At 39.9% G+C, this 24,190-nt stretch overlaps 1 protein-coding gene across 2 annotated transcripts; it reads right to left on the minus strand.

Moving 5' to 3' along the window:
- Positions 1-27: 27 nt before the first annotated feature.
- LOC137647254 (large ribosomal subunit protein eL24-like) lies at positions 28-24,189 on the minus strand. 2 transcript variants are annotated; one of them, XM_068380648.1, is made up of 7 exons: positions 24,136-24,189; positions 23,925-24,000; positions 1,694-1,779; positions 1,304-1,417; positions 793-840; positions 584-647; positions 28-157 (listed from the first exon to the last, which is right to left on the minus strand). In XM_068380648.1, the coding sequence occupies exons 1-7, from the start codon at positions 24,138-24,140 to the stop codon at positions 62-64; spliced, it is 489 nt and encodes a 162-aa protein (XP_068236749.1). In that variant the 5' UTR covers positions 24,141-24,189; the 3' UTR covers positions 28-61. The 2 variants fall into 2 exon arrangements, with proteins under 2 accessions (XP_068236749.1, XP_068236748.1); XM_068380647.1 differs by having other exon boundaries at positions 578-647.
- Position 24,190: the final 1 nt, after the last annotated feature.

Raw genomic sequence — 24,190 nt, forward strand, 5'->3', positions numbered from 1 at the left:
TGTATATAAAGGAAAAAGTAAACTAAATTAAAAGCCTTTTTTCTTTATTCAATTAAATGGATTAACGACGGCTTCCATGCCCAGCATGTCCTCCATGAGTACCAGGCCGAGCAGCTTTTGGAACCTTAGCAATCTTCTGAGTGGCTTTCTTGTTAGGCTGAAAAGAAAAGTTATCATAAGCATGATGCAACGAAAGTTAATTGCCCATGCTAAACTTATCCTATCTAAAAGGAAATTATAACCGACATGAACCCTCAACGATGGTGTTGAAAAAAACTTACTCTACACACACCTCGCATAATTTATAAATCTTTAGATGGGCCTAGCATATAAAAAATTATTTCACTAACATTAGTCATGATGAAGCCACAGTCTTCAACTTCAGATTAAACATTTTAAAAACAGGTATAAACAAGTTTGTACATCAACGACAACATTTTCGATAGCTATTCGTTTCATGGACAAAGATGAAGATTAAAGTGTGAAGGAAATATTCCATACTAAATATTGCCCTATCCTATTTCCTATTAACATGCATGGTAAGACTGTGGCAACTCCAAAACTACAAAGAAACTACCTTTACTTTCTGTGTATTTGAATTGGACTTCTTGGTCGCCTTGGCAGCCCTGGTCTTCTCCTTAGCAGCTCTAGAAATTAAAGACGGGGAAATAATTAATTGCTCAGTGCTTCTACTGAAATATACACAACTTTATTTTTCTATTGAGATTATATATAAGAATTTTCACTACATCACAAAACTTATGATCTAAGAAAAGTAAATTTGTTACCAACCTAATGGCTTGTTCTCTCTGTGCCTTTCGGACTTCGGGCTTCATGTTCCTGTACAAAAAAAAAAAAAAAAAAAAAGGAAAAACAATCAAATATTACCTCATCACATGGCAGGCAGTTGAGAATGAAATAGCATTCAACCCTTTTACCCCCAAAAGGACGTACTGGTACGTTTCACAAAAGCCATCCCTTTACCCCCATGGACGTACCGGTACGTCCTTGGAAAAAAAAAATAAAATTGTTTCTTTTATATTTTTGATAATTTTTTGAGAAAAATCAGACATTTTCCAAGAGAATGAGACCAACCTGACCTCTCTATGACAAAAATTAAGGCTGTTAGAGCAATTTAAAAAAAATATATATACTGCAAAATGTGCTGGGAAAAAAATAACCCTCTGGGGGTTAAGGGTTGGAAAAAAAAAAGAAAAAGTGACTTTTAATTTCACAATTTAATTTCATATTCAGTATAGTTACAAGCGTCGGACAAGAACAAATTACAGTCTATTGCACTTACCTCTTGGCCATAATGTCTGTAAGGGAGGCACCAACAATAGCCCTCTGGTACTTCTGGGTACGACGTGTACGCTTTTTGGCAGTTTCCTCATCCATGCCCTTCTTATGCTTACGCCTGAAAGAAAGTTCAATCATGACAAGCATCTATTGAAATAAAATGAAAATTTAAATAAAGTCAGTGTTCTTTATAAAAAAAAAAAAAAAAATGTTCACAGCTCTATTTTACCCGAACAGTACATTTATGCAATTTGTGACTTAATTATGTATGAGTCCCCCCTATAAGAATTTTAAATTTTAAAACTTCTAGACAAAGAACCACTGTAAATGGAGCAAATGCAAAATAGAATTTAGATACAATTTTACATTATATATATTAAAAAAAAAACCTTACCTATACAATATGGTCCATCGGACTTCACGTGGATTCCTCTTCAGTCTGTATCCACGTTCACATTTTGAATTTAAGAAGACAAAAGTCTGTAATATGAAAAAAAAAAAATTATAAAAAATACCAAAAATTCTTAAATATTTTCTTCAAGAGGTAGGGATTAAAAATTTTTTTCCACGGGAATTCATTGAACACCGACCCATAAAAGGAGACTATTGTAATATTATTAAAAGTCATGCTAAACTATATGCCTTTTGAAATATAGCTTTAACATCCAAAAACAACCACAAATTCATCTTCAGCATGTTTTCAGTCATCATCCCTTCACAGACACACACGGGGGGGTGGGGGGGGGGGGTGTCATGCATAACTGTCTTCATCATGGCACCGTCGTTCCATTAGTTTGTTACACATTTTGCATAAGATTTTCCATACTTCTGATCATCCTTTATATTCAGATCTTCCTGGACAGTAACAAACTGTTCGTAATACTAGGCATGTAGTTAATTCTAATAGTTAGGCCTTCTCCATCATAAGGCTCAATCCTATACAGTATTCTAGAAGTTTTACTCCAGCTGTGAACAAGTTGTGGAATTATCTTCTTAATGGGGTAGTTTAATCGATTGGTGTTCAAAAGTTCAAAGTTGCAGCAAATGTTTTCATGTTGAGCTGGCTGACATAAGTTTTTATAGAACTGTATGGATATATGAAATATCTGTTTTGATGTTGCTACAATTTTTAAAATTCCGTATTTCATTTTAATTGTTCATCATTTCTGACTTTACTTCCTTTCCTCACTGAGCTATTTTCCCTGTTGGAGCCCTTGGGCTTATAGCATCTCGCTTTTCCAAATAGGGTTGTAGCTTAGTAGTAGTAGTAGTAGTAATAATTACTCTACCAACAGAGTAGTTTCCATCCAATTCACAAAGGTTATTTTAGAGATGTGGGTTGAGGCACTAGACATCAGCTTATGGACCACCACCTACTGCTGCTACAAACTCAGCCAACAAGATCATAAAATTACTCTTCTATCTAAAATCAACAATACCCAAATTAACACTTGAACCCTCATCCATAGCTCAATTTTGTATGTATGTAACACTTCTATGACTAAAAAGTTCACTATGCAAAGTGCTATATCCCACATTCAAAATTTCCATTCCAAGCTGGATCTAGTCAAATCATTTTTAAATGGCAGTCGAGCAGTGTTCTCTCAAAATACTATACTTAGTGGAGGAATACTCTTCTTTCATTCAGTTTTGTATTTTTAAGTTATTAAATACCACTGGATCTTTCCATACAAATATAAATACTTACATGTCTCTTCAATTGTCCAAACCTTTTTTTTTTGCCAAGATAATATTGCCCTTTATTTTGTTCCCGTATTGATTATAATAGTTTATTAATCCAAAGTTTTTGCTGTATTTTGGCCAAATAATATTGGTTATTGTCTCAAAATTGTTCCCCCTTATGTTATTGCTTCGAAATTTGAAAAAACCATTACAATTAATTACGTCATTAAGTATAAGATTTCCGTTCATTAATACTAGATTTTATTTAAGAAAATGTCTTTAACAAGCACCGCACGTTGGTCATCTGCATCACTTTCAAGTGTTATAAGGATCACCACCCTTTTCCACCCCCAGTTTTACCTACGGGGTCAAAGATGTAGAAAGTGGCCTTATCTATGAATATTTCTAATATTTTCAAGGGGCCGATACCTGACCTTACAAAAAGCAACCCTTGCCTTTCCCTGTTTTTCTGTAATGAGCGGTTTCTTCTTTGCCTTCACTCTGAGTGCCTAAATCCCCACTGATTCTTTTCCAAAGTGTCCATTCATTCCCTCAAAGTAATTATGGGTGGCTTTCCCTCAGCTGTTTTGCAGTCAATGTAGGACTAGCTTCTAACTAGTATTTTTATATATAAAAAGTAAGGGTTGTGGGGACTGCTTCTAGGAACCCCGCTGACATCCTTTTGTTCAGGAATTTCCTTCTCACTACCAACTTAGTATTTTGCTAAGATACAGTATATAAAACTTTCCAACATACAATTGGATGAGAAATATCGATAAATCAAGTTTCCCTCACTCGTTGAAAAATCGCTGAATGGGGTTGCCAACTTTTCAATTTGTTTTTGAGATTTTTTTTTCAATATTTGAATGACACTTTACATTTACCGAAGGCTGTTTTTGCTTTGGGGGGGGGGGTTAGAATGTGAACGGAGGGACACTAGCTGTGTGTTGTAAAATTGATCCAATCCAAATATATTTCTTGTGCGCTTGGTAAATTAAGCCCACAACTCAACAATAAAAAAAAAAGGTCTTCAGCTAATTTTTCATTTTACTCATTTAACACATTAACATTGTTTCCTTGATATTAGAAACTCATTTTTTTTTTGTCGCAAAAAATGGAAAGAAGCAAAATCTAGATAAATTTCTAGTGACTCGTGTTAATATAATGGGGATTTGAGAGTGAACCCCCTCCACACAATTTAACATCACAAATTTTAAGTAATTTGTATTTTTCCTAACAATACTTACCGAAGAAACACTTTATAGGAGATTACTGGTAACTCCTCTCCGACGACCAGATTTTTACGTAGTTTCCCCCTACTTCCATGTTCTATACTGTCCTGAATAACGGGAAATAACATGACCTGGGGGCATTGCCCGGGCAGGTCGTCCGTCTTTGAGAAGCTCTCCCCAGTAAGTTTTATGTAATGAACAAAACCACGAGGTCAGCGGGGCACTGCGGGGACGGTTGGGGGGGCCCTAAACCTAAAGTGTTTCTTCGGTAAGTATTGTTAGGAAAAATACAAATTACTTAAAATTTGTGATTTGTTCCGACACAGAGACTTACCTTGAAACACTTTATAGGAGACTTACACCTTAGGAGGGGGGAGTGTCCTTTTAGCCCTGACCCCGATGGACAGTAGGGAAAACTACGTAAAAGACTCATTAAGTGTGGTATAACACTTACCCTTCTGCAATATCTTCGTTGTGCTTGATATGGCGAATTTTCGTCTTGTGTAATGAGCGATATTTCTTGATGACGACTGACGGTACGAGAAAGATAGAAAAGGGGGGAAAACTAGAACTCGGCTCCTTGTGTCTAGATACTTTATGTTTCGCGATTGAGCCTGGGGCGTGAGCCGTCAAACCGAATGCAGGGCTGAGATGACCGGCCCGATAGAAAACCCGTCTAGAGACTTTCTCGTACAGTCCTTGAGATAATGTGCGGTGAAGGTCGACTGGTTGGACCAAGTTCCCGCTCGAAGAACTTGCGCTACTGACATGTTCTTTTCGAACGTTAGAGAGGTGCTAATGCCCCGAACATCGTGAGCTCTGGGTTTCCCCGGTGTAGGAAGACCTTGTTTTAAGTAGGCTTGCGTGATCACTTTCCTGAGCCAGAACGAAACCGTATTTTTGGATATGTTTTTCTTTATTTTTCCCCATGAGACGAAGAGATTCTTGATAGACGGGCGGAGGTTTGCCGTTCTCTTAAGGTATTTCCTAATAGTCCTGACCGGGCATAATTTTAGGTCCTCCGGGTTTCCTTTATTCGGGATTGCCGGAATCGAAAAACTCTCAAACCTCGGATCCCACACCGAGGGGTTCCGAGTCTTGGCGACGAAGGATGTGACAAACTTAAAGGTTACTTCCTTCCATCCCCTAGTGTGCTCCACCTCGAATGACAGTCCGTGTAGCTCGCCCACCCTCTTAGCCGAGGCTAATGCTAGCAAGAAGACCGCCTTGAGCGTGAGATTCTTGTCATCAATGTCCTTTAAGGGCTCGAATGGTGGTTTCCGTAACATATCTAGGACTCGCGCCAAGTCCCAACTCGGGATTCTAGGGGCGGAAGGGGGGCATGATTGTTCGAACGCTCTGATAAGCATGGAGATATGCCTGGAGGAGCCGAGATCTATGCCCTTGAGAAGAAAGACTTGACCCAGGGCCGCCCGAACTCCTTTGATCGCTGGAACTGACATGTCTAACTTGTCCCTGAGATAAACCATGAAGTCGGCTATCACGGGCACTGACGCTTCCAAGGGCTCTAACTTCTTGTCCCTGCACCACTTCACGAATACCGCCCACTTAGACTGGTAGACGGCTGTGGATGATTTCCTCAGGTATAGCGACATCCTCCTGGCTGTCTTGCCGGAGTACCCTTGTTTCTTCAGGAGCCGCTGGATAATCTCCAGGCGTGAAGACGAAGGGCTTGCGGGTTTCTGTGAAACCGCTGAAAGTGAGGTTGTTTTAATAGGTCTGACCTGCCGGGTAGAGGCCAAGGAGGTAGGACGGTGAGGTTCCTTAGGTCCGCGAACCATTCTCTCTCCGGCCACCAAGGCGCTACCAAAGTCATCCTTAGGTTGGTTGCTGCTCTTACTCTGTTGAGGACTTGCCTTATCAGGGAGAAGGGGGGAAAGGCGTACACGTCCAGTCCGTCCCACTTGTGCTGAAAGGCGTCTTCCATTGCCGCCTTCGGATCTGGGACGGGAGAACAAAATACGGGGAGTTGCGCGTTCAACCTTGTTGCAAACAGATCCATTACCGGAGATCCCCACATCTGTATAATGTAGCTTGCCACTTGTGGGTGTAGGGACCATTCTGTTGCTACCATTTGCCCCACTCTGCTGAGGCCGTCTGCTAGGACGTTGTTCTTCCCTGGAATGAACCTTGCCGTCAGGATGATGTCCTTCTGTTCCGCCCATTTTAGGATTTGAAGGGCTAGTTCGCACAACTCTTTTGATCTCAGTCCCCCCCTCCTTTTTCACGTAAGCCACCACCGTTGCATTGTCTGACATTAGGGCCACCGAATGCCCTCTCATGTCCTCCTCGAAGTGGTTGCAGGCTTCTTGGACCGCTCTCATTTCCAGGATATTTATGTGTAGGGATTTCTCCCCCTCTGACCACGCCCCCTTTGCTGTCTTTTCCCGGAGATGGGCTCCCCACCCGTCCTTCGATGCGTCCGTGAAGAGAAGAACCTCCGGAGGTTGGGAGGACAGTGGCATCCCCCTTAGGGTGTTCGACCGATCCTGCCACCATTCCAAGGCCTTCCTGGACTCCTGAAGGAGAGGGACCACAATGTCCGGGGAACTTTTCTGGTTCCAATGTTCTTTCAGGTTCCATTGAACCACCCTTAAGTTCTGTCTCCCGTGAGGTACCAGCTTTTCTAGGGACACCAGGTGCCCTACCAACCTTTGCCAATCCTGCGCTCTTCTGGGGCGACCCAGAAGGAAGGGCCGGAGCACTCGATCCAGGTTGTCCAGCCTTTCCGTGGTTGGGAATGCCTTGACCTGTAACGAATCCAGGACCATTCCAAGGTACGTCCTCCTGTTGGATGGGGTTAGTTGTGATTTCTCCAAGTTGACCACGATGCCCAGGGTTTTGCACAATTGAAGAAGATCTTCGCCCTGTTGTTTCAAGTCTTCCTTTGAGGATGAAAGGAGTAACCAGTCGTCCAGGTACCTGATGAGTCGAATGCCCCGTTCGTGGGCCCATATGGAGACCGTCGTAAAGACCCTCGTGAATACCTGGGGGGCTGTTGAAAGACCGAAGCATAGGGCCTTGAATTGTAACACCTGGGTACCCCACTTGACCCGGAGAAACTTCCTGCTCGACGGATGAATGGGCACTTGGAAGTAGGCGTCCTTGAGGTCTATAGAAATCATAAAGTCGCCCTCTCTCAAGGACGCCATGACCGTTCTTGGAGTGTCCATTTTGAAGGTCACCTTCCTGAGAAACCTGTTGAGGGCTGACAGGTCTATTACAGGTCTCCACCCTCCTGTCGCTTTTTCCACTAGGAACAGGCGGCTGTAGAACCCCGGACCCGGGAATGTCACTGTTTCTAAAGCTCCCTTCTGCAACAACGTCTTGACTTCTCCGTCCAACGCTGCCCTCTTCGCCAGGTCCTTGGGCACCAACCAGTCTGCCTGCGTTGCTGGAACTAGGGGGGGTGTCTCCTCCATGAAGGGGATCCTGTAGCCCTCCTTTAGTACTGTAACTGTCCACGGATCTGCTCCGTGGAGCTTCCATGCTTGCCAAGTGAGTCTGAGGCATCCCCCTACCTGAGGCTTTGGCAGGGGAGGGGGGCCTCCCATCTTATCTCCTACGGGAAGAACGGCCTGTTCTCCCCCTCCTGGAGGAGTAGAAAGAAGACCTATACGTTGGGGGGTTAGAAGATGAACCTCTTCGGGGGGGAACCACAGAGGAAGACCACTGTCCTGACGAGGGTTCCCTCCTTCCTTGAGTTGGTGTGGTACGCGCGGCCATGGGTGCTTCTGTCACTGGCCTCCTGAAGATGGGGCGGCGTGCCGCCTGTGGCTTCAGGGTAGGTAGCTCCCTCTTTTTGGCCAACTTCTCCACGACCTCTTCCGCCTTCTTCGTCGGAATAAGCTGCTCCCCCCAGACGGAGCAGGTCTTCAAGGCTTTAGCTTCCCTGTCAGGAATCTTAATGGGAAGGTTCTTGACTAGGGCGTCTCTTCTCCGGAGAATCCAATTTGCGGAGAGAGCCAAAGACTGAAAGGTCAGGAATTTAAGGGCGCGGCTACCTGACCCCAGCAACTCATTCAGAGCCTCCCGTTTTGCAGGTTCCATGGAGTCTGTAGGAATCTGGGTGCCTACTAGGGTGGTGGCCCACCAATCCAGCCAGGAGGCCACATTAACTAAGTCCTTGGACATCTCCTCCATCATTGCCGACTCGGAAGAGGAGAAGAAGGTAGATGCTGCCGATGCCCTCCCGTCGGAGATGCCCTGGCACAGGATGTCTATGGTTTCCTCGGTCTTGCACGCACCGGTCGGCCTGTTTTCTAAAGAGTAGTATTTCGACTGCGACTTCAAACCCTGTAGGAGCTTTGCTGAGCTGTGAGCCCTGCAGGAGTCGCTATTGCGGGATATGACCTTATCAATGTGAGTCTTCCCAATCCCCACGTTACTGGCCTCAGGGAGAGAGAGAGAAGACTTTTTCTGGGCGGGGACCGCTATGAACTTGTTCAGGCCTGAAGTCCAGGGTTCTTCCTCTTGAGTGGCGGGTTCTATAAGGTTGTTATAACCCCTAATTAAAGCAAGGACTCTCCTGTACGCTGAGTCCTCCGTCACCGCCGACTCGCCCTCCCCTCCTTCCGACCGACGGGGCGAATCGTGATCTCGGTCTCTGCCGTGATGGCGGGGTCCAAGGTTCCCTCTATCTTCGACGTCCGCTGTACCTCTCCTCTTCGTGGCCTTTTTCGGTGAAACGGTGTCCTCCGTGAGATAGATCGACGGAGGTGTCCTTCCCCTTCTGGGGTCTCGATGGGGAGACCTGTCGAGGCTGCCCGGCCTAGACGACGGCCCCCTGCGCTGGGCGGGATAAACGTCTCCAGGACGGGTCTTAGGCCTGCAAGATGTAGCCCTTCGCTCATCTGGTGACTCCCTGACGCGGGACGTGGAAGTCCTTCTAGGGGGACTGTCTCCTGCCCGCTCATGTGTCGAACCAATAGGTTTGGAACAGACTTTAAAATTGTTCTCTGGGACAAACACCCACGTCCCTTTCGGAGAGACTGGTCTCCTGCTTTTGGGTGTAGGGGAACGGGGCCTCATCCTGTCCCGAGATCCTGTGGGAGACCGCGAAGGGGAGTTCCTCCGCACAGACCGACCTCGTTTCCGCGTCCCTACTGGGGGGGTTGTTCTCCTGCTTTTGGATGTAGGGGAACGGGGACTCATCCTGTCCCGAGATCCTGTGGGAGACCGCGAAGGGGAGTTCCTCCGCACAGACCGACCTCTTTTCCACGTCCCTACTGGGGGAGTTGTTCTCCTGCTTTTGGGAGGGGAGGAACTGGGACTCACCCTGTCCCGAGATCTTGTGGGAGACCGCAAAGGGGAGTTCCTCCGCACCGACCGATCTCGTTTCCTCCTCTGTCGTCTCCTCCGTTCACTGCTTGACGAATCCGAAGAGTCACGTCCTGACGAGAAAGACTGACCTCCGTATCGTGACCTAGCACGTGACTGCGTTTTCTTGGGGCTACGCCGTACCCCTGACGGAGAAGGAATGGGGAGACTCTCCTGTAGCGAAGTCTTCGGCGGCAACCATCCCGACGGGCCCGCCAAACCGGGGAAGGCCCCGCCAAGGCCTTCCTCCATGTCCAGTGGGGACCTCATCGGAGTCCTCGGCACGTCCCAAGCCAATGGATCTTCTTGCGGGGACTCCTCTCTGCCGACGCCACCACTCGTCGCTGATGACCCTGGAACTTCCACCCAGGAACCTGATGAAGAAAAAGGGACACTATTAGACCACATGGGGTCCCTCGACGAGACGTGGCCCTTATGAGAGAGAGCCACGTCCCCCGGACCCCCACTACACTCACTTACGGCCGCCTGACTTGCCTTGGCCAACGAAGGACCGCCCACAAATTCCCTCTCTTGGGAAAGAGGAGCCAACTGCATGTTCTCCTTGGACTTACCTCGCCCCTTACTTTGGGTAGGGGAAGGCGGATGTACCCTACCTGACCCTTCTCCTGCTGAAGTCGCAGGGGAAGAAACGCTAGTCTTCCTAGGAGACTTCTTCGATGCCTTCTTCTTTTTGGTACGGAATTTTATCCACTGGACCTCGGGCCAATCGGCACATTCGGAACACTTATCCGACGGCGAACAAGCTCTACCCCTACACGAGGTACACAACGTATGCGGGTCAACCTCGGGCTTAGACAGAAAAGCCCCGCATGATCTACCAGCCCTAGGCCCAGGACAACGGCGAACGTGTTCCATAACGCAACACAAAGGGCCGTAGACACAAGCAAGCCACAAAGGAAAAGCACTAAAACACTAGGAAAGCACAAGGGAGCGAAATCAAAAGCACGTAGTGAAAGCACTAAACACACACTAAGAGATCCCGATCACGTGGGAAGCACGTGGAACTAAACACAAAGGGAATCGCACGGAGTATGAGGAGCTTCGTGAAGCACGTGTGTTCACGAACCGACCAGAAAACTTACTGGGGAGAGCTTCTCAAAGACGGACGACCTGCCCGGGCAATGCCCCCAGGTCATGTTATTTCCCGTTATTCAGGACAGTATAGAACATGGAAGTAGGGGGAAACTACGTAAAAATCTGGTCGTCGGAGAGGAGTTACCAGTAATCTCCTATAAAGTGTTTCAAGGTAAGTCTCTGTGTCGGAACAAACATTATTTAACATTGTTTCCTTGATATTAGAAAAAAAATTTTTGTGGGGTTTCTGTTTCCTTAATACTAGCAACTTATTTGCTGGAAAATAACTTCTTATGTAGCGTTTGTAGAATCGACAAACATAGCTCAAAAACAGAGGACTTGCCAGCTTAACCCAATCAGATTCAATCTGAACATCTAGGAAAACAATTTCTTGTGTGTGGGGTGGGAAGGCACAGTAACATTGATGCCCTTATCTATATTTACATTTTATTCTAAATTAAAACTTCAATAAGCATCCTATTGCATTTTTCTAGATAAAGTTTTCACATCAATCTAAAATACATGTAGCTATTTTTAACTATTTGACAACCTATAATCTGTAATCAACTTGCCAATCTACTCCACCTTTGACTAGTCATATTAAATATGCAAAACTATGACCTGTAATCATCATGCCAATATTCAACAGCTCTGGCTGGTCATCTTAGAGATATATTCAAATCAAATTACAGACCCAGCCATGTACATCCCAATATTCTACAAGCTTGACTGAACTGGTAAGAATGTATAAACCAGTCTTCTCTAAGGAATAGAAAAAAGAAGAGTACAAAGGTGGCAGCGATGGAAAGGCAAATCCCTCGGCCAACTGTTTTGACTAGATCTAGCTTGAAATGTAAATTTTGAATGTGGGATATAGCACTTCGCTTAAGGAACTTTTTAGTCATAGAAGTGTTACATACAAAAACGAAGCGATGCATAAGGGTTCAAGTGTTAATTTGGGTATGGTTGATTTTGATAGAAGAGTAATTTTATGATCTTGTTGGCCTCGTATAGGACGGTCGAGATCATGAACCACCGCACGCTTAACGACACGTTTGGGAACACGTCCTACAGGACATTTCACGTCGTGTTGAGCAGACCGCTCGCTGTCTCGAGCCTGACAATAACTGTCACGTCTGTCTCCTTTTTTGTACTTTTCTATCTTCGCTTTTACGCTGACCTCTACCTAAACCAGATTATGGTCAGATATATCTACTTTATCTTTTTCTTCATCTATGTTCATCTCATCGAAGTATTCATACATTTCTTTATTTACCAACACCAAGTCTATGGCAGTTTTTTGATCGCCTCTCTCCCATGTATATGTTCCTTTGCATTTCTCATCTACATTTAATAATATAAGGTTTTTCTTGTCTATTACCTCGAGTATTTTCTTTCCATTTCCATTCTCCTCTTGGTATCCCAAGGAGCCTAGATGACCATTAAAATCTCCCATTATAATTAGTGCTTCATCTTCCTCCACTTCCTCTATTTTTTTCTCTAACTCTATCCGTATCACTAAGTTTCTTCCTTTACCTTCCCTATCCACGCCACAATCCATGAATACTACAATAAGTCTAACTTTCTTTTTAAGGATATTCCCTTTTACATCCATTATAAGTTCTTCGAATGAACTTCTTCCTTTCTACTGTATATCCTTGTCGTCTTTGTTTATAACCATTAACCCCCCTCCTTTTTCATCTTTAAAATCCCTCATACTCTCCTCCTTAATTGTACCATCACTTAAATTAATCTTATCTATTTTCTGTTGTATTTCAGTTAGCACTACTATATTGATATCAAAGCTATCGTTTAGGAGACACTCCATTTCTATGTATTTTTGCTTTGTTAAGCCTAGTATATTTAACATTTTGAAATCAATTCTCTTATTCTTTTCGGTTGGGCTATCGCGTGATCCGTATTCATTCCGTTTTCTGTTCCCATTTAGCATTTCTTGTGGTTCTATCTCTATCTCCTTTCTCTGGCCCCTGTTCTCTGAGGAGTTTTCCGTTTATCATCATCCAACCATTCTCCATTACTGTATTTTGTTTTTCTTTGAGCTCTTCCCTAAGTTTTGACATAGCCCCCTCTCTCCTTTTTTGTCATGTCCTTTGTTATACCTACCCTTTTTTTTTTTTCAAAGGATTCTGTTCATGTTTTAGTTTCTTAGCACTTTTTAGGATTTTCCACTTCATTCTTAAATTTAATAGGCACTGGCCTAGGTCGTCGCCCCCCCCCCCCCCCCCCATTTAGCTTCCCTAGCCTTATTACCTGTTCCATCTCTATCTGCTCTAGCTCGAAACTATTTCTGAAAATATCCTCACACCAATTAATATCCTCTGTTTTTCTTTCCTCAGCTTCCTCCCTTCACTTTCTGGTACATTATACAGCACTAAATTACACGCTCTCCTTTTTTCCTCCTCTTCTAGTTCCTGCAATACTTTTGATGTAACTACTTCTACCTGATTTTGCCCTACATCTACAAATTCATTCTGGCTAAACCTGTAATCTACTGTACTTACGACCTTGTCCATTATTTCATTCTTCACCTTCCACACTCAGCACCTCTTCGACAATTTCTGCTCTCATTTTTGGACCATTTTTCTTCTATTTCTCTCAGCTTTTCGTTCAATATTTTGTTTCTTTCTTTTAGCTCTTTCATTTTATTTTTACTGCACTTTAATTCTTGTTTGCAATTGTTACACATCCACATTAGTTCTTTGTGCGCTCTAAGAGCCCTATACATAGCTCTGGATATTTTCTGGCACATGGCGTGGTACCACATATCGCATTCGTTACATATCAGTCCCTCTTCGTTTTTTCTAACTATTTTTGCAGTCACTGCAAATCTCATTCCTTTGTTGTGAACTCATTTTTCTTTTCTTTTTTTTACTGGTTTCTCTTGCTTACGGGGATTTTCTAACCACTGCCTGTGCAACAAACTAAATTCTACCCTAAATGGTAATGTTTTATTAAGCAATTTAAGTATATAATTTTGTATTTTATTGCAAAACTAAATCAATCTTATGATTACAAAAAACCATATGTATTTTGTTTCATGTATTATATTGTATGCCTAATTTGGAGAATAAACTCAATGAAATTGTAATTGGTGATGAGCAGTTCGTGAAAGAAATGAGTTCGTCAGTTAAGACGGATGATGATTTAATCAGCATGAGTGACATTAATTACTGAATAGGATGTGATATGATGGGTTAGTCAGTTGAGATGGATGATGATTTAATCAGGAGTGACATTATTTGCTTAATAGGATGTGATATAATGATGGATTTGTCAGTTGAGATGGATGATTTAGTCAGCAGAGTGACACTAATTACCGAATAGGATGCGATATGATGGGTTTGTCAGTCGAGATGGGCGACGGTCCCATTCAGTCCAGTATATACAGTAATTGGGTCATAGTCTGTACCGGCAACACTGTGGTTTATTTTTCTATTTTAAACTCTCTCACACACTGCTTTAGTTTAGAATTTCTCTTGCATTTTCCAAAGTTTGTAAATAATTTTCCAATTTCCAAATACGTTTTCCTCATTTTCTAATTCAAAATGTAGTAGTTTTGTCATTATGATTTCTTCATTTTCAGGATGTTCTTGTTTCCCTCTTCAAGGCATTTCCATATTCGTCATAAACTGTTACTTACTTGTTGGGGTTTCTTTTGCCTCCCTGTCTCAGTCTATCGATGTTCTTCCATAACTTCCTGTGGTCTTTTTCTTCACATTTCCTTTTTCGCATTTACTTCAAAAGTTGCCATAGCTTTGTAGGCTAACTTTAGTGCTGCTTCCTTTGCGTCTATGTATTTTCTGCCATATTCCTCCTGAGGTCAGGATGGTTTTCATTTCTTTTCTTTCTGTAGAACATCTTTCTTGTGCTGATTGTTCTCATCTCGTGATTAAACCACGTTATGGTTTCACCAATGTTCTGATTTAGTGTTCCTTGTTCCTTTCCTTTAAATCAAGTATCATTATCCGATATAAATTCCCAACTGTTTCTACCTTATCTTCTGCCATTACTTTCATTTCCTCTCCGTAAGTTTTCAACTTTTTCTTTGGTAGTGTAGTACCAGCTCTTATTTTCACTAATGGATTTTCTTCCTCTTCTCCAGAGGGTCTTTTGAAAACTACATCATCTTGCTGAAAGTGATGTCGCGAGCTGTGAAGGCAGACATCAGACACTCGTGTTTTCAACACAGGAATGACACTGCAAAAGGTTTCTTTATAGGCGAAGCGCTCACAAAGAAACGTGATAAGCTTTTTTATGAATTACGTAGAGTGAAAAGACAGCAGTATACCGGTCTGTTCCTACATACTCGCGACGGAGTTATTAAAGTGAAAACTTCCTCAGCGGGCAAAACTTTTGCTATCCGTACCCGAAAGGACCTTGATCTGTTCTACAGTAGTACAGGGCTTAGTGCCCCTGAGTGATTTCAAAATATGTGCTAAATACTCCATTGTTTTCAGTTTCTGTAACCATTTTTTCTAACCTCATTGGTTTTTCACATTTAAATTTTTGAATTTACACTCAATTTTGTTCTTTTTTTCAAATTGCATTATTTTACTTTTAACACTGCCATTTCCACTATTGTTAGTAATATCATTACTATTATTACTTTTACTGATATTAATATCATTATTTTTTTTCTTTTTTATTACTATTATTGTTAAAATTATTTTTATTATTCCTATTTCTGTATTGTAATTACAACAATTATTTCCTTGTTTATAATTTTTATAACTATTTCCATTTTTCACCGTAACGAAATATTTTCATTTTTGTATTTCTAAGCATATTGATACTAAACTATTAATTACTAATTTTAACTGTGGTTACGTCTCATGAACACAAATCCTGTATATCACATTGATCCTGATGAAAACTTTATTGATTTTGTGATCACATCTGATCTGTTTTCCTGTAAATATTACACTACTGACACATTTAATGATTCTCTCCCTAATCATATGCGGCAATGCCTTTCATTAATAAGTTTTAATATTCGAAGTTTCAAGAAGAACCATGACGAATTTATTGGCTACTTAAATAACTGCAACCATGAATTTGATATCATTGTATTGACCGAAACATGGGCTAAGGAAGAAACTCACTGCATGAATTATCTTCCTGGGTATAATGCGTGTCACAATTATCGGGAAGGTCGGAGGGGCGGCGGTGTGAGCATTTTCGTTAAAGACTCTATTGATTTTCAACCTCTTGATGACTTCAACATTTCTAATGATAATTTTGAAAGTGTCGGTGTAACGGTTTCTATACCAAACTCGCCTCATAAAACAGTAATCTTAGGTATCTACAGACGTCCAGGAGGTAACGGAAATATGTTTTTCGACTCGTTAGAGGAGGTGCTAAGAAATCCAGGTATCTCCCCTATGAATACAATAGTCGCTGGGGACTTTAACATCTGCTTAATGAGGGAAGGGGAGAGCGAGACCACCCGCAGACTGATTAACACAATGCGATCTTTTGACTTTCGCCCGTCAATAACTAGACCAACAAGAGTCGGCTCGAATGACTCGCTGTCTTGTATTGACCATATTTGGGCAAATAATAATCTTGTTGGTAATAGTGGGATATTCTTAGCAGATATCACAGATCATTTCCCAATTTTCTGTAGTCTATTAATGCCTATATTAAACAACGTAGACAAAATAAAAATTCAATTCAGAGATATGAGCGAAGTGAATGACAGGAAATTCACGGAACTCCTGAGGGGGAAAGACTGGACCGAATATGGTCAAGCCTCATTAGATCCTCACCTGGGTGCGGCCTCTTTTACGGATGAAATAGACAGCTTTTTCAATGAATGCTTTCCTTTAAAAACAAAATATGTAAGTGTTAAAAGATTGGTGAATAAGTGGCTCTCCAAAGGGCTACTGAAATCAATTAACATTAAACATAATTTATATCGAAGAATGAAATTGGGTGCTTATAGTGCCCAACGCTATAGAAACTATTGTAATATGTTGCTTACATTAATTCGTGTGGCAAAGAAAAAATATTTTGATAGTACTTTTGATCAACTCCGAAATGATGCTAAAAACTCCTGGGATCTCATAAATTCCTCCCATAGGCCTGGAAAGAAAAAGCGCACTTCGCTAAGAAAACTTATTGGTCGTAACGGCGAAACTATTACTGACAGCCAACAGATTGCAAATGCTTTTAATCTTCATTTCTCTACAATTGGCATTACTCTCCGAGATGCCCTGCCTCAAAATAATCAGTTAGATTTTCATTCCTATTTACCTCCTTCAAATCAGCACTCTATTTATTTGACCCCATCTTCTCCACTTGAAGTAATCAACATTATAAAAAAACTAAAGAACAAAAAAGCAAATATTCATTCTCCCCCTACTAAACTATATAAGAATAATGCTAGTTTACTTGCCTTTCCTATATCCTTATTGTTCAACCGTTGTACTGCCTCTGGCATTTATCCTGACATTTTTAAAATAGCGTGCGTTACTGTGCTACATAAGTCTGGTGATAAATCGGATGTCAATAACTATAGACCAATAAGTTGCCTTCCCTTATTGAATAAAATTTTTGAAAAATTATTGTACAATCGACTCTACTCTTTCTTTACTAGATGTAATATCTTTTCTACCTGTCAGTATGGCTTTCTGCGTGGCGTTAGTACAAGTGATGCTGTAAATGACCTTCTTGAAAATATTTACAATGCGATGAATAAAAATGAATACCTTGGTGCGGTCTTTTTAGATTTGAGTAAAGCCTTTGACACAGTGTCTCATGATGTGCTGCTTAAAAAGCTCGAACATTATGGAATACGTGGAAATGCGTTACTCTTACTAAAATCCTACTTAACGAGTCGAAAACAATTTGTGACCCTCGATGGCCATCTCTCAGAGGTTATGGATGTCAAAATAGGTGTTCCCCAGGGATCAGTCCTAGGACCGTTATTTTTCCTCGCCTATATCAATGATCTACCTCGATCAGTAGGTAGGTTAAGCTCCATACTCTTTGCCGATGACACTACGCTTCATTTTAGACATAAAAATATCTACTCCCTCTGTGATACACTAACCAATGATTTAACTCGTGTAAAAAACTGGCTACTAGCAAATAAGTTAACCTTAAATGAAAGAAAGACATACTTCATTATCTTTTCTCTACGAAGAGTTCCTGTTAACATAAGGGTTGCTATAGGAAATCACACTCTGGATCAGAAGTCCAGTGGTAAATTTTTAGGGATAATTCTTGATAATAAACTAACTTTCTGTGAGCATGTAAATATGACAGTTAATAAAATTGCCAAAGTAATGGGTATCATATATAGATTAAAAGAGTATTTCCCCTTATATATTATAAAACAATTGTATCACTCGTTAGTATCTCCTCACCTAAATTACTGCAATACGGCGTGGGGGAGTAGTAGTAGAAATGTCTTGCAACCATTAATTGTAATTCAAAAAAGACTGGTAAGAATCATAAGCTCCAGTGATTACTTAGCTCATACATCGCCACTCTTCCGGTCTCTCTCGATATTGAAGCTGGAAGACAATTATAAGCTCTCCTTAATGAATATGATGTTCCAAACACTTATTTTGAACAAATTTCCAGATTCAAGACGAAAAATAATTCAGGAACAATCAGTTCATCCATACGGAACAAGAAATTCAAACTTAACTCTTCCTTTCATACGTATTAATAGATGCGAGCAATCCTATCTATACCAAGGTATTAAACTTTGGAATACTCTGCCCGCTTATCTAAAGGCACTGCTTAGCGTTCGGTCTTTTAAGAAATCATATACAAATCTCCTGTTATCTGGGTATTAAGCTTTATTCATAAATATTTATACTTGCCTACCTAACCACATCGCAAGTATGTTTCATTGTTTAGAATATTTTTTTTATTTGTAAAACTAGTTCTTTTACTGAGTTTTTTTGCTTAATATCTACAATTTTTTCAATGTATACACCATTAGCTTTCATATACCATCTTTCCTTATCATATAAATATGCATTTCCATTTGTTTTTAGGCTAAGATTCTCATTTATATGTATCTATTTGTATACATATGATTATGTATATGTATGCGTACATTTTGTATATCTATATCCATATTTACTTTATTTTTTATTTTTACTTAATTGATGATATTATCTTGTTGTATTATTGCCCGAAGAGCTCTGCTCCACATGGGCTTGGACTGAGTCTTTTTTTCTTTTCGTAAATCTTTGAATGTAAATATCTTTTGTCCAATAAACATTATTATTATTATTCTTGAATTCAAATACTGCCGTTATTAGATTATTGTCAGATAAATGAAATTCTTTCTTTTCTTTTACATAATATTTGGTGCATGCTTGGGCTTGCTAAGATGAAGACAATTGCAGTCTTTGTATAAGTTCATGATCATTTCAAGCACAGTTACCTTCCTTGTTTCTCCTTTGTTGACCTAGAAATCCAAGGTGGGCATTAAAATCTCCCAAACCAAGTAGTCTGAATCAATATCATCTGCTAATTGTTCTTCCAAATCTTTGATGATTTCATTTGTTTTTTGGTAGTCACTTAATAGGTAAACAAAGTATAGAGCTTAAAGTGCAGTCCCCTTACAATGATGTTTGATATGTCAGGATTTTTAGTAGCCATCTCCTTATACTGTAAAATGCTTTCCATGATGGTATAAGAGCAATATTCTGTCTCCTTTTTAATCTTTTTCTTCTCTGTTCTCATCTATATAGCTGAATTTCTCCGGGATATTTAGACATGTACCTAAGCTGTGTCTCTCTGATGGCAAGGAACTGATTTACCTCTTATTATTTTTAATAATTCCTGGGTTTTGATATTTGTAAGTCCTTGTATATTTATTAGTTTAATCATGATCTTCTCTTTGTCATTTGAACTTACTTTTTTTTTGCATTCTTCAGTCAGTTTACTTCATTTTATACAGATAAATTTTCCCTCATGTATTATTAGCCTCTCCTGGTTTAGTCGGCAAGAATGACACAAATCACTAAACAAGATGTGATATTATGATGGGTTTGTTGGTTGAGATGGTTGGCAATTTAGTCGGGTGACTGATTACTGAATAGAATGTAATATGATGGGTTTGTCAGTTGAGATGGATGATGATTTAACCAGCATGAGTGATAATTACTGAATAGGAAGCAATACTATGATGGGCTTGTTGGTTGAGATGGTTGATGATTTAGCCAACAGGAGTGATGGTAATTTCTGAATAGGATGTGACATTATGATGGGTTTGTCAGTTGACATGGATGATGATTTGGTAGATGGCGAGGGCTACCACACGTGTAAATATATATTCAATGAAATGTGCTAGCCTAAATGGAAAAAATGTGAATTGAGTTTACTTAGGCCTGGAAAGAAAAAGCGCACTTCGCTAAGAAAACTCATTGGTCGTAACGGCGAAACTATTACTGACAGCCAACAGATTGCAAATGCTTTTAATCTTCATTTCTCTACAATTGGCATTACTCTCCGAGATGCCCTGCCTCAAAATAATCAGTTAGATTTTCATTCCTATTTACCTCCTTCAAATCAGCACTCTATTTATTTGACCCCATCTTCTCCACTTGAAGTAATCAACATTATAAAAAAACTAAAGAACAAAAAAGCAAATATTCATTCTCCCCCTACTAAACTATATAAGAATAATGCTAGTTTACTTGCCTTTCCTATATCCTTATTGTTCAACCGTTGTATTGCCTCTGGCATTTATCCTGACATTTTTAAAATAGCATGCGTTACTGTGCTACATAAGTCTGGTGATAAATCGGATGTCAATAACTATAGACCAATAAGTTGCCTTCCCTTATTGAATAAAATTTTTGAAAAATTATTGTACAATCGACTCTACTCTTTCTTTACTAGATGTAATATCTTTTCTTCCTGTCAGTATGGCTTTCTGCGTGGCGTTAGTACAAGTGATGCTGTAAATGACCTCCTTGAAAATATCTACAATGCGATGAATAAAAATGAATACCTTGGTGCGGTCTTTTTAGATTTGAGTAAAGCCTTTGACACAGTGTCTCATGATGTGCTGCTTAAAAAGCTCGAACATTATGGAATACGTGGAAATGCGTTACTCTTACTAAAATCCTACTTAACGAGTTGTAAACAATTTGTGACCCTCGATGGCCATCTCTCAGAGGTTATGGATGTCAAAATAGGTGTTCCCCAGGGATCAGTCCTAGGACCGTTATTTTTCCTCGCCTATATCAATGATCTACCTCGATCAGTAGGTAGGTTAAGCTCCATACTCTTTGCCGATGACACTACGCTTCACTTTAGACATAAAAATATCTACTCCCTCTGTGATACACTAACCAATGATTTAACTCGTGTAAAAAACTGGCTACTAGCAAATAAGTTAACCTTAAATGAAAGAAAGACATACTTCATAATCTTTTCTCTACGAAGAGTTCCTGATAACATAAGGGTTGCTATAGGAAATCACACTCTGGATCAGAAGTCCAGTGGTAAATTTTTAGGGATAATTCTTGATAATAAACTAACTTTCTGTGAGCATGTAAATATGACAGTTAATAAAATTGCCAAAGTAATGGGTATCATATATAGATTAAAAGAGTATTTCCCCTTATATATTATAAAACAATTGTATCACTCGTTAGTATCTTCTCACCTAAATTACTGCAATACGGCGTGGGGGAGTAGTAGTAGAAATGTCTTGCAACCATTAATTGTAATTCAAAAAAGACTGGTAAGAATCATAAGCTCCAGTGATTACTTAGCTCATACATCGCCACTTTTCCGGTCTCTCTCGATATTGAAGCTGGAAGACAATTATAAGCTCTCCTTAATGAGTATGATGTTCCAAACACTTATTTTGAACAAATTTCCAGATTTAAGACGAAAAATAATTCAGGAACAATCAGTTCATCCATATGGAACAAGAAATTCAAACTTAACTCTTCCTTTCATACGTATTAATAGATGCGAGCAATCGTATCTATACCAAGGTATTAAACTTTGGAATACTCTGCCCGCTTATCTAAAGGCACTGCTTAGCGTTCGGTCTTTTAAGAAATCATATACAAATCTCCTGTTATCTGGGTATTAAGCTTTATTAATAAATATTTATACTTGCCTACCTAACCACAACGCAAGTATGTTTCATTGTTTAGAATATTTTTTTTATTTGTAAAACTAGTTATTTTATGAGATTTTTGCTTAATATCTACAATTTTTTCAATGTATATACCATTAGCTTTCATATACCATCTTTCCTTATCATATAAATATGCATTTCCATTTGTTTTTAGGCTAAGATTCTCATTTATATGTATCTATTTGTATACATATGATTATGTATATGTATGCGTACATTTTGTATATCTATATCCATATTTACTTTATTTTTTATTTTTACTTAATTGATGATATTTTGTTGTATTATTGCCCGAAGAGCTCTGCTCCACATGGGCTTGGACTGAGTCTTTTTTTCTTTTTGTAAATCTTTGAATGTAAATATTTTTTGTCCAATAAACATTATTATTATTATTATTATTATTATAACTTGAAATATAAATTTACTTTTTGGATGGAGAAGCATGTTTTGTATACCTAATTAAATAAGTGTAATGTACTTGTGAAATTTAATGGGAGTCTCTGGTTGATTTGTTAAGTATACGTTTCTAATGGCAAGTCATCATATAAATAAGTTTACAGTATAGTTAATTTTATATTACTTTCTACTTCATATATTTTGGAAAACCATAAACATCACTCAGATTCCAAGTCCAAATTAATTGATAGCGACCAAATGCTTAACAGCAAAATAGGCCTCATCATGTGCCCTCAACCATATACATTGATTGCGCTGCAGATCTATCGATTGCTACGCCAACGATGGATCCATAGATGGCGCTGCGCGATCAACCGATAGGGTGTAACATATCCGAATTTGGTTTAAACTGTAATTTTACGTTCTAGTGTTTTCATGCAGCTCGAGTGGCAACCAGCACAATTAAAAAGTTTTCCACCATTTATTATTAGAATCTCTCAAAACACCTAACAACACATGACTTATCATTCTACATCATGATTCAATATTGTGCTACAAACTTATTATAAACAGCTGGGACATGATCCAAGTTGGTTAATTTGAGAATAAGGCTATTAGCAGAAAAATTTAAGACCATGCATGGCTCCAAATGAAGTAACCTAATTTCCTACCTTTAAGAACTCATGACATTATCAACCATTAATGCTAAAGAAAAATTGTGTTCACACATTCCTCTTCATTGTCCATTATACATGGCACTAGAGTAATAATACAGGTGATCCCAAGTATTTCCGGAGCCTTTGTATATCAGTGGCCAGTTCCTCGCGTAGATGATAAATGAACATCGACTAACCTAACCTTTCCACCCGCTAACCGTGTCCTTACCTACTAACCTAACGAGGGCGACTACCAACCCCATGTGACCCCACCTTACACTGCCATGTTCTAAGTTAGCTGTTATCATAAATACAGGTGGCCGGTATCATAAATGCAAACCATATTTTCAAAATGAGTGCACTTTTCGTAGTAATCAACTTGATTACTACTGTCAAGAAATTTTCATGTTGACAGAGAATTGATTCTTAAGCATTTCCAAATGTTTAACTTATAGTTTATTTCCTTCCCTCACTGGACTAATTTCCTAGTTGGAGCCCTGGGGCTTAAATAACGCATCTTGCTTTTCCAACTGGGGTTGTAAATTAGCTAGTAATATGGGTGACCCTGATGAACAGGCCAAAAGTGGAGGAATCATGAAATGCCAGATTTTCAAGGAAATCCATGGGAGTTGGGGGTCAAGTTCCACAAAAACAGGAGCTTCCAAAATAGAAAAAAAAAAAATCTTGCAAATATCATACGAGAATTACTCCGTAAGTAATACCGATACGCCATACTAGCCAATGGACTCTCCCAACTACGCAATCACATGGCAGATGAAAACGTCGTTGACTTGTTTATTCAATTGAGCAATTAGTTACATTATTCGAAACCATGCTCATTGGTAGGCTAATTAATGAAAGTTAATACACTAATATTATAAGTTTGTCCTTAATGATACGGTATAGGGTAATGTATCGACGGGAATAGAGTAACGGCGACGGTAGTAAGCATAGAATAAAAGAACTCCTAATTTGCCGACAATTGATAACTGCACTTATAAATTACCTGTGAATAAGTCGTATATTAATTTCCTAACTATCTAATCTAATGGAAAAAAAATAAAAACAACATACCTTTCCATCCGTCCGGACCATGGTTTTCCCATGGCCGGGATAGATTTTGTATCCACTGTAATGACAGAGTTGTAACCTGAAAACAGAAAAGTAAAGCAAAATAAATTGCCTGAAGTCGACATAATTCCATTTATGTAACTTAAACGTCAATATAACATAAGATCACGCGGATATTTTATGATAAAGTTATGTATTTGCAGATGGTACCTACTTCATCTTGAAGGACTACAACTTGGAAAGAGATGATGTAAACAAATGAATACCGA

The sequence above is a fragment of the Palaemon carinicauda genome, chromosome 9, assembly GCF_036898095.1.
Source record: "Palaemon carinicauda isolate YSFRI2023 chromosome 9, ASM3689809v2, whole genome shotgun sequence".
NCBI lineage: Eukaryota > Metazoa > Arthropoda > Malacostraca > Decapoda > Palaemonidae > Palaemon > Palaemon carinicauda.

Coding starts and splice junctions, on each gene's coding strand:
- LOC137647254 (XM_068380647.1), bottom strand. Junction 841..1,303: donor ACAGACATTATGGCCAAGAG/GTAAGTGCAATA, acceptor TTTTTTGTACAG/GAACATGAAGCCCGAAGTCC. Junction 648..792: donor CAGAGAGAACAAGCCATTAG/GTTGGTAACAAA, acceptor TTTAATTTCTAG/AGCTGCTAAGGAGAAGACCA.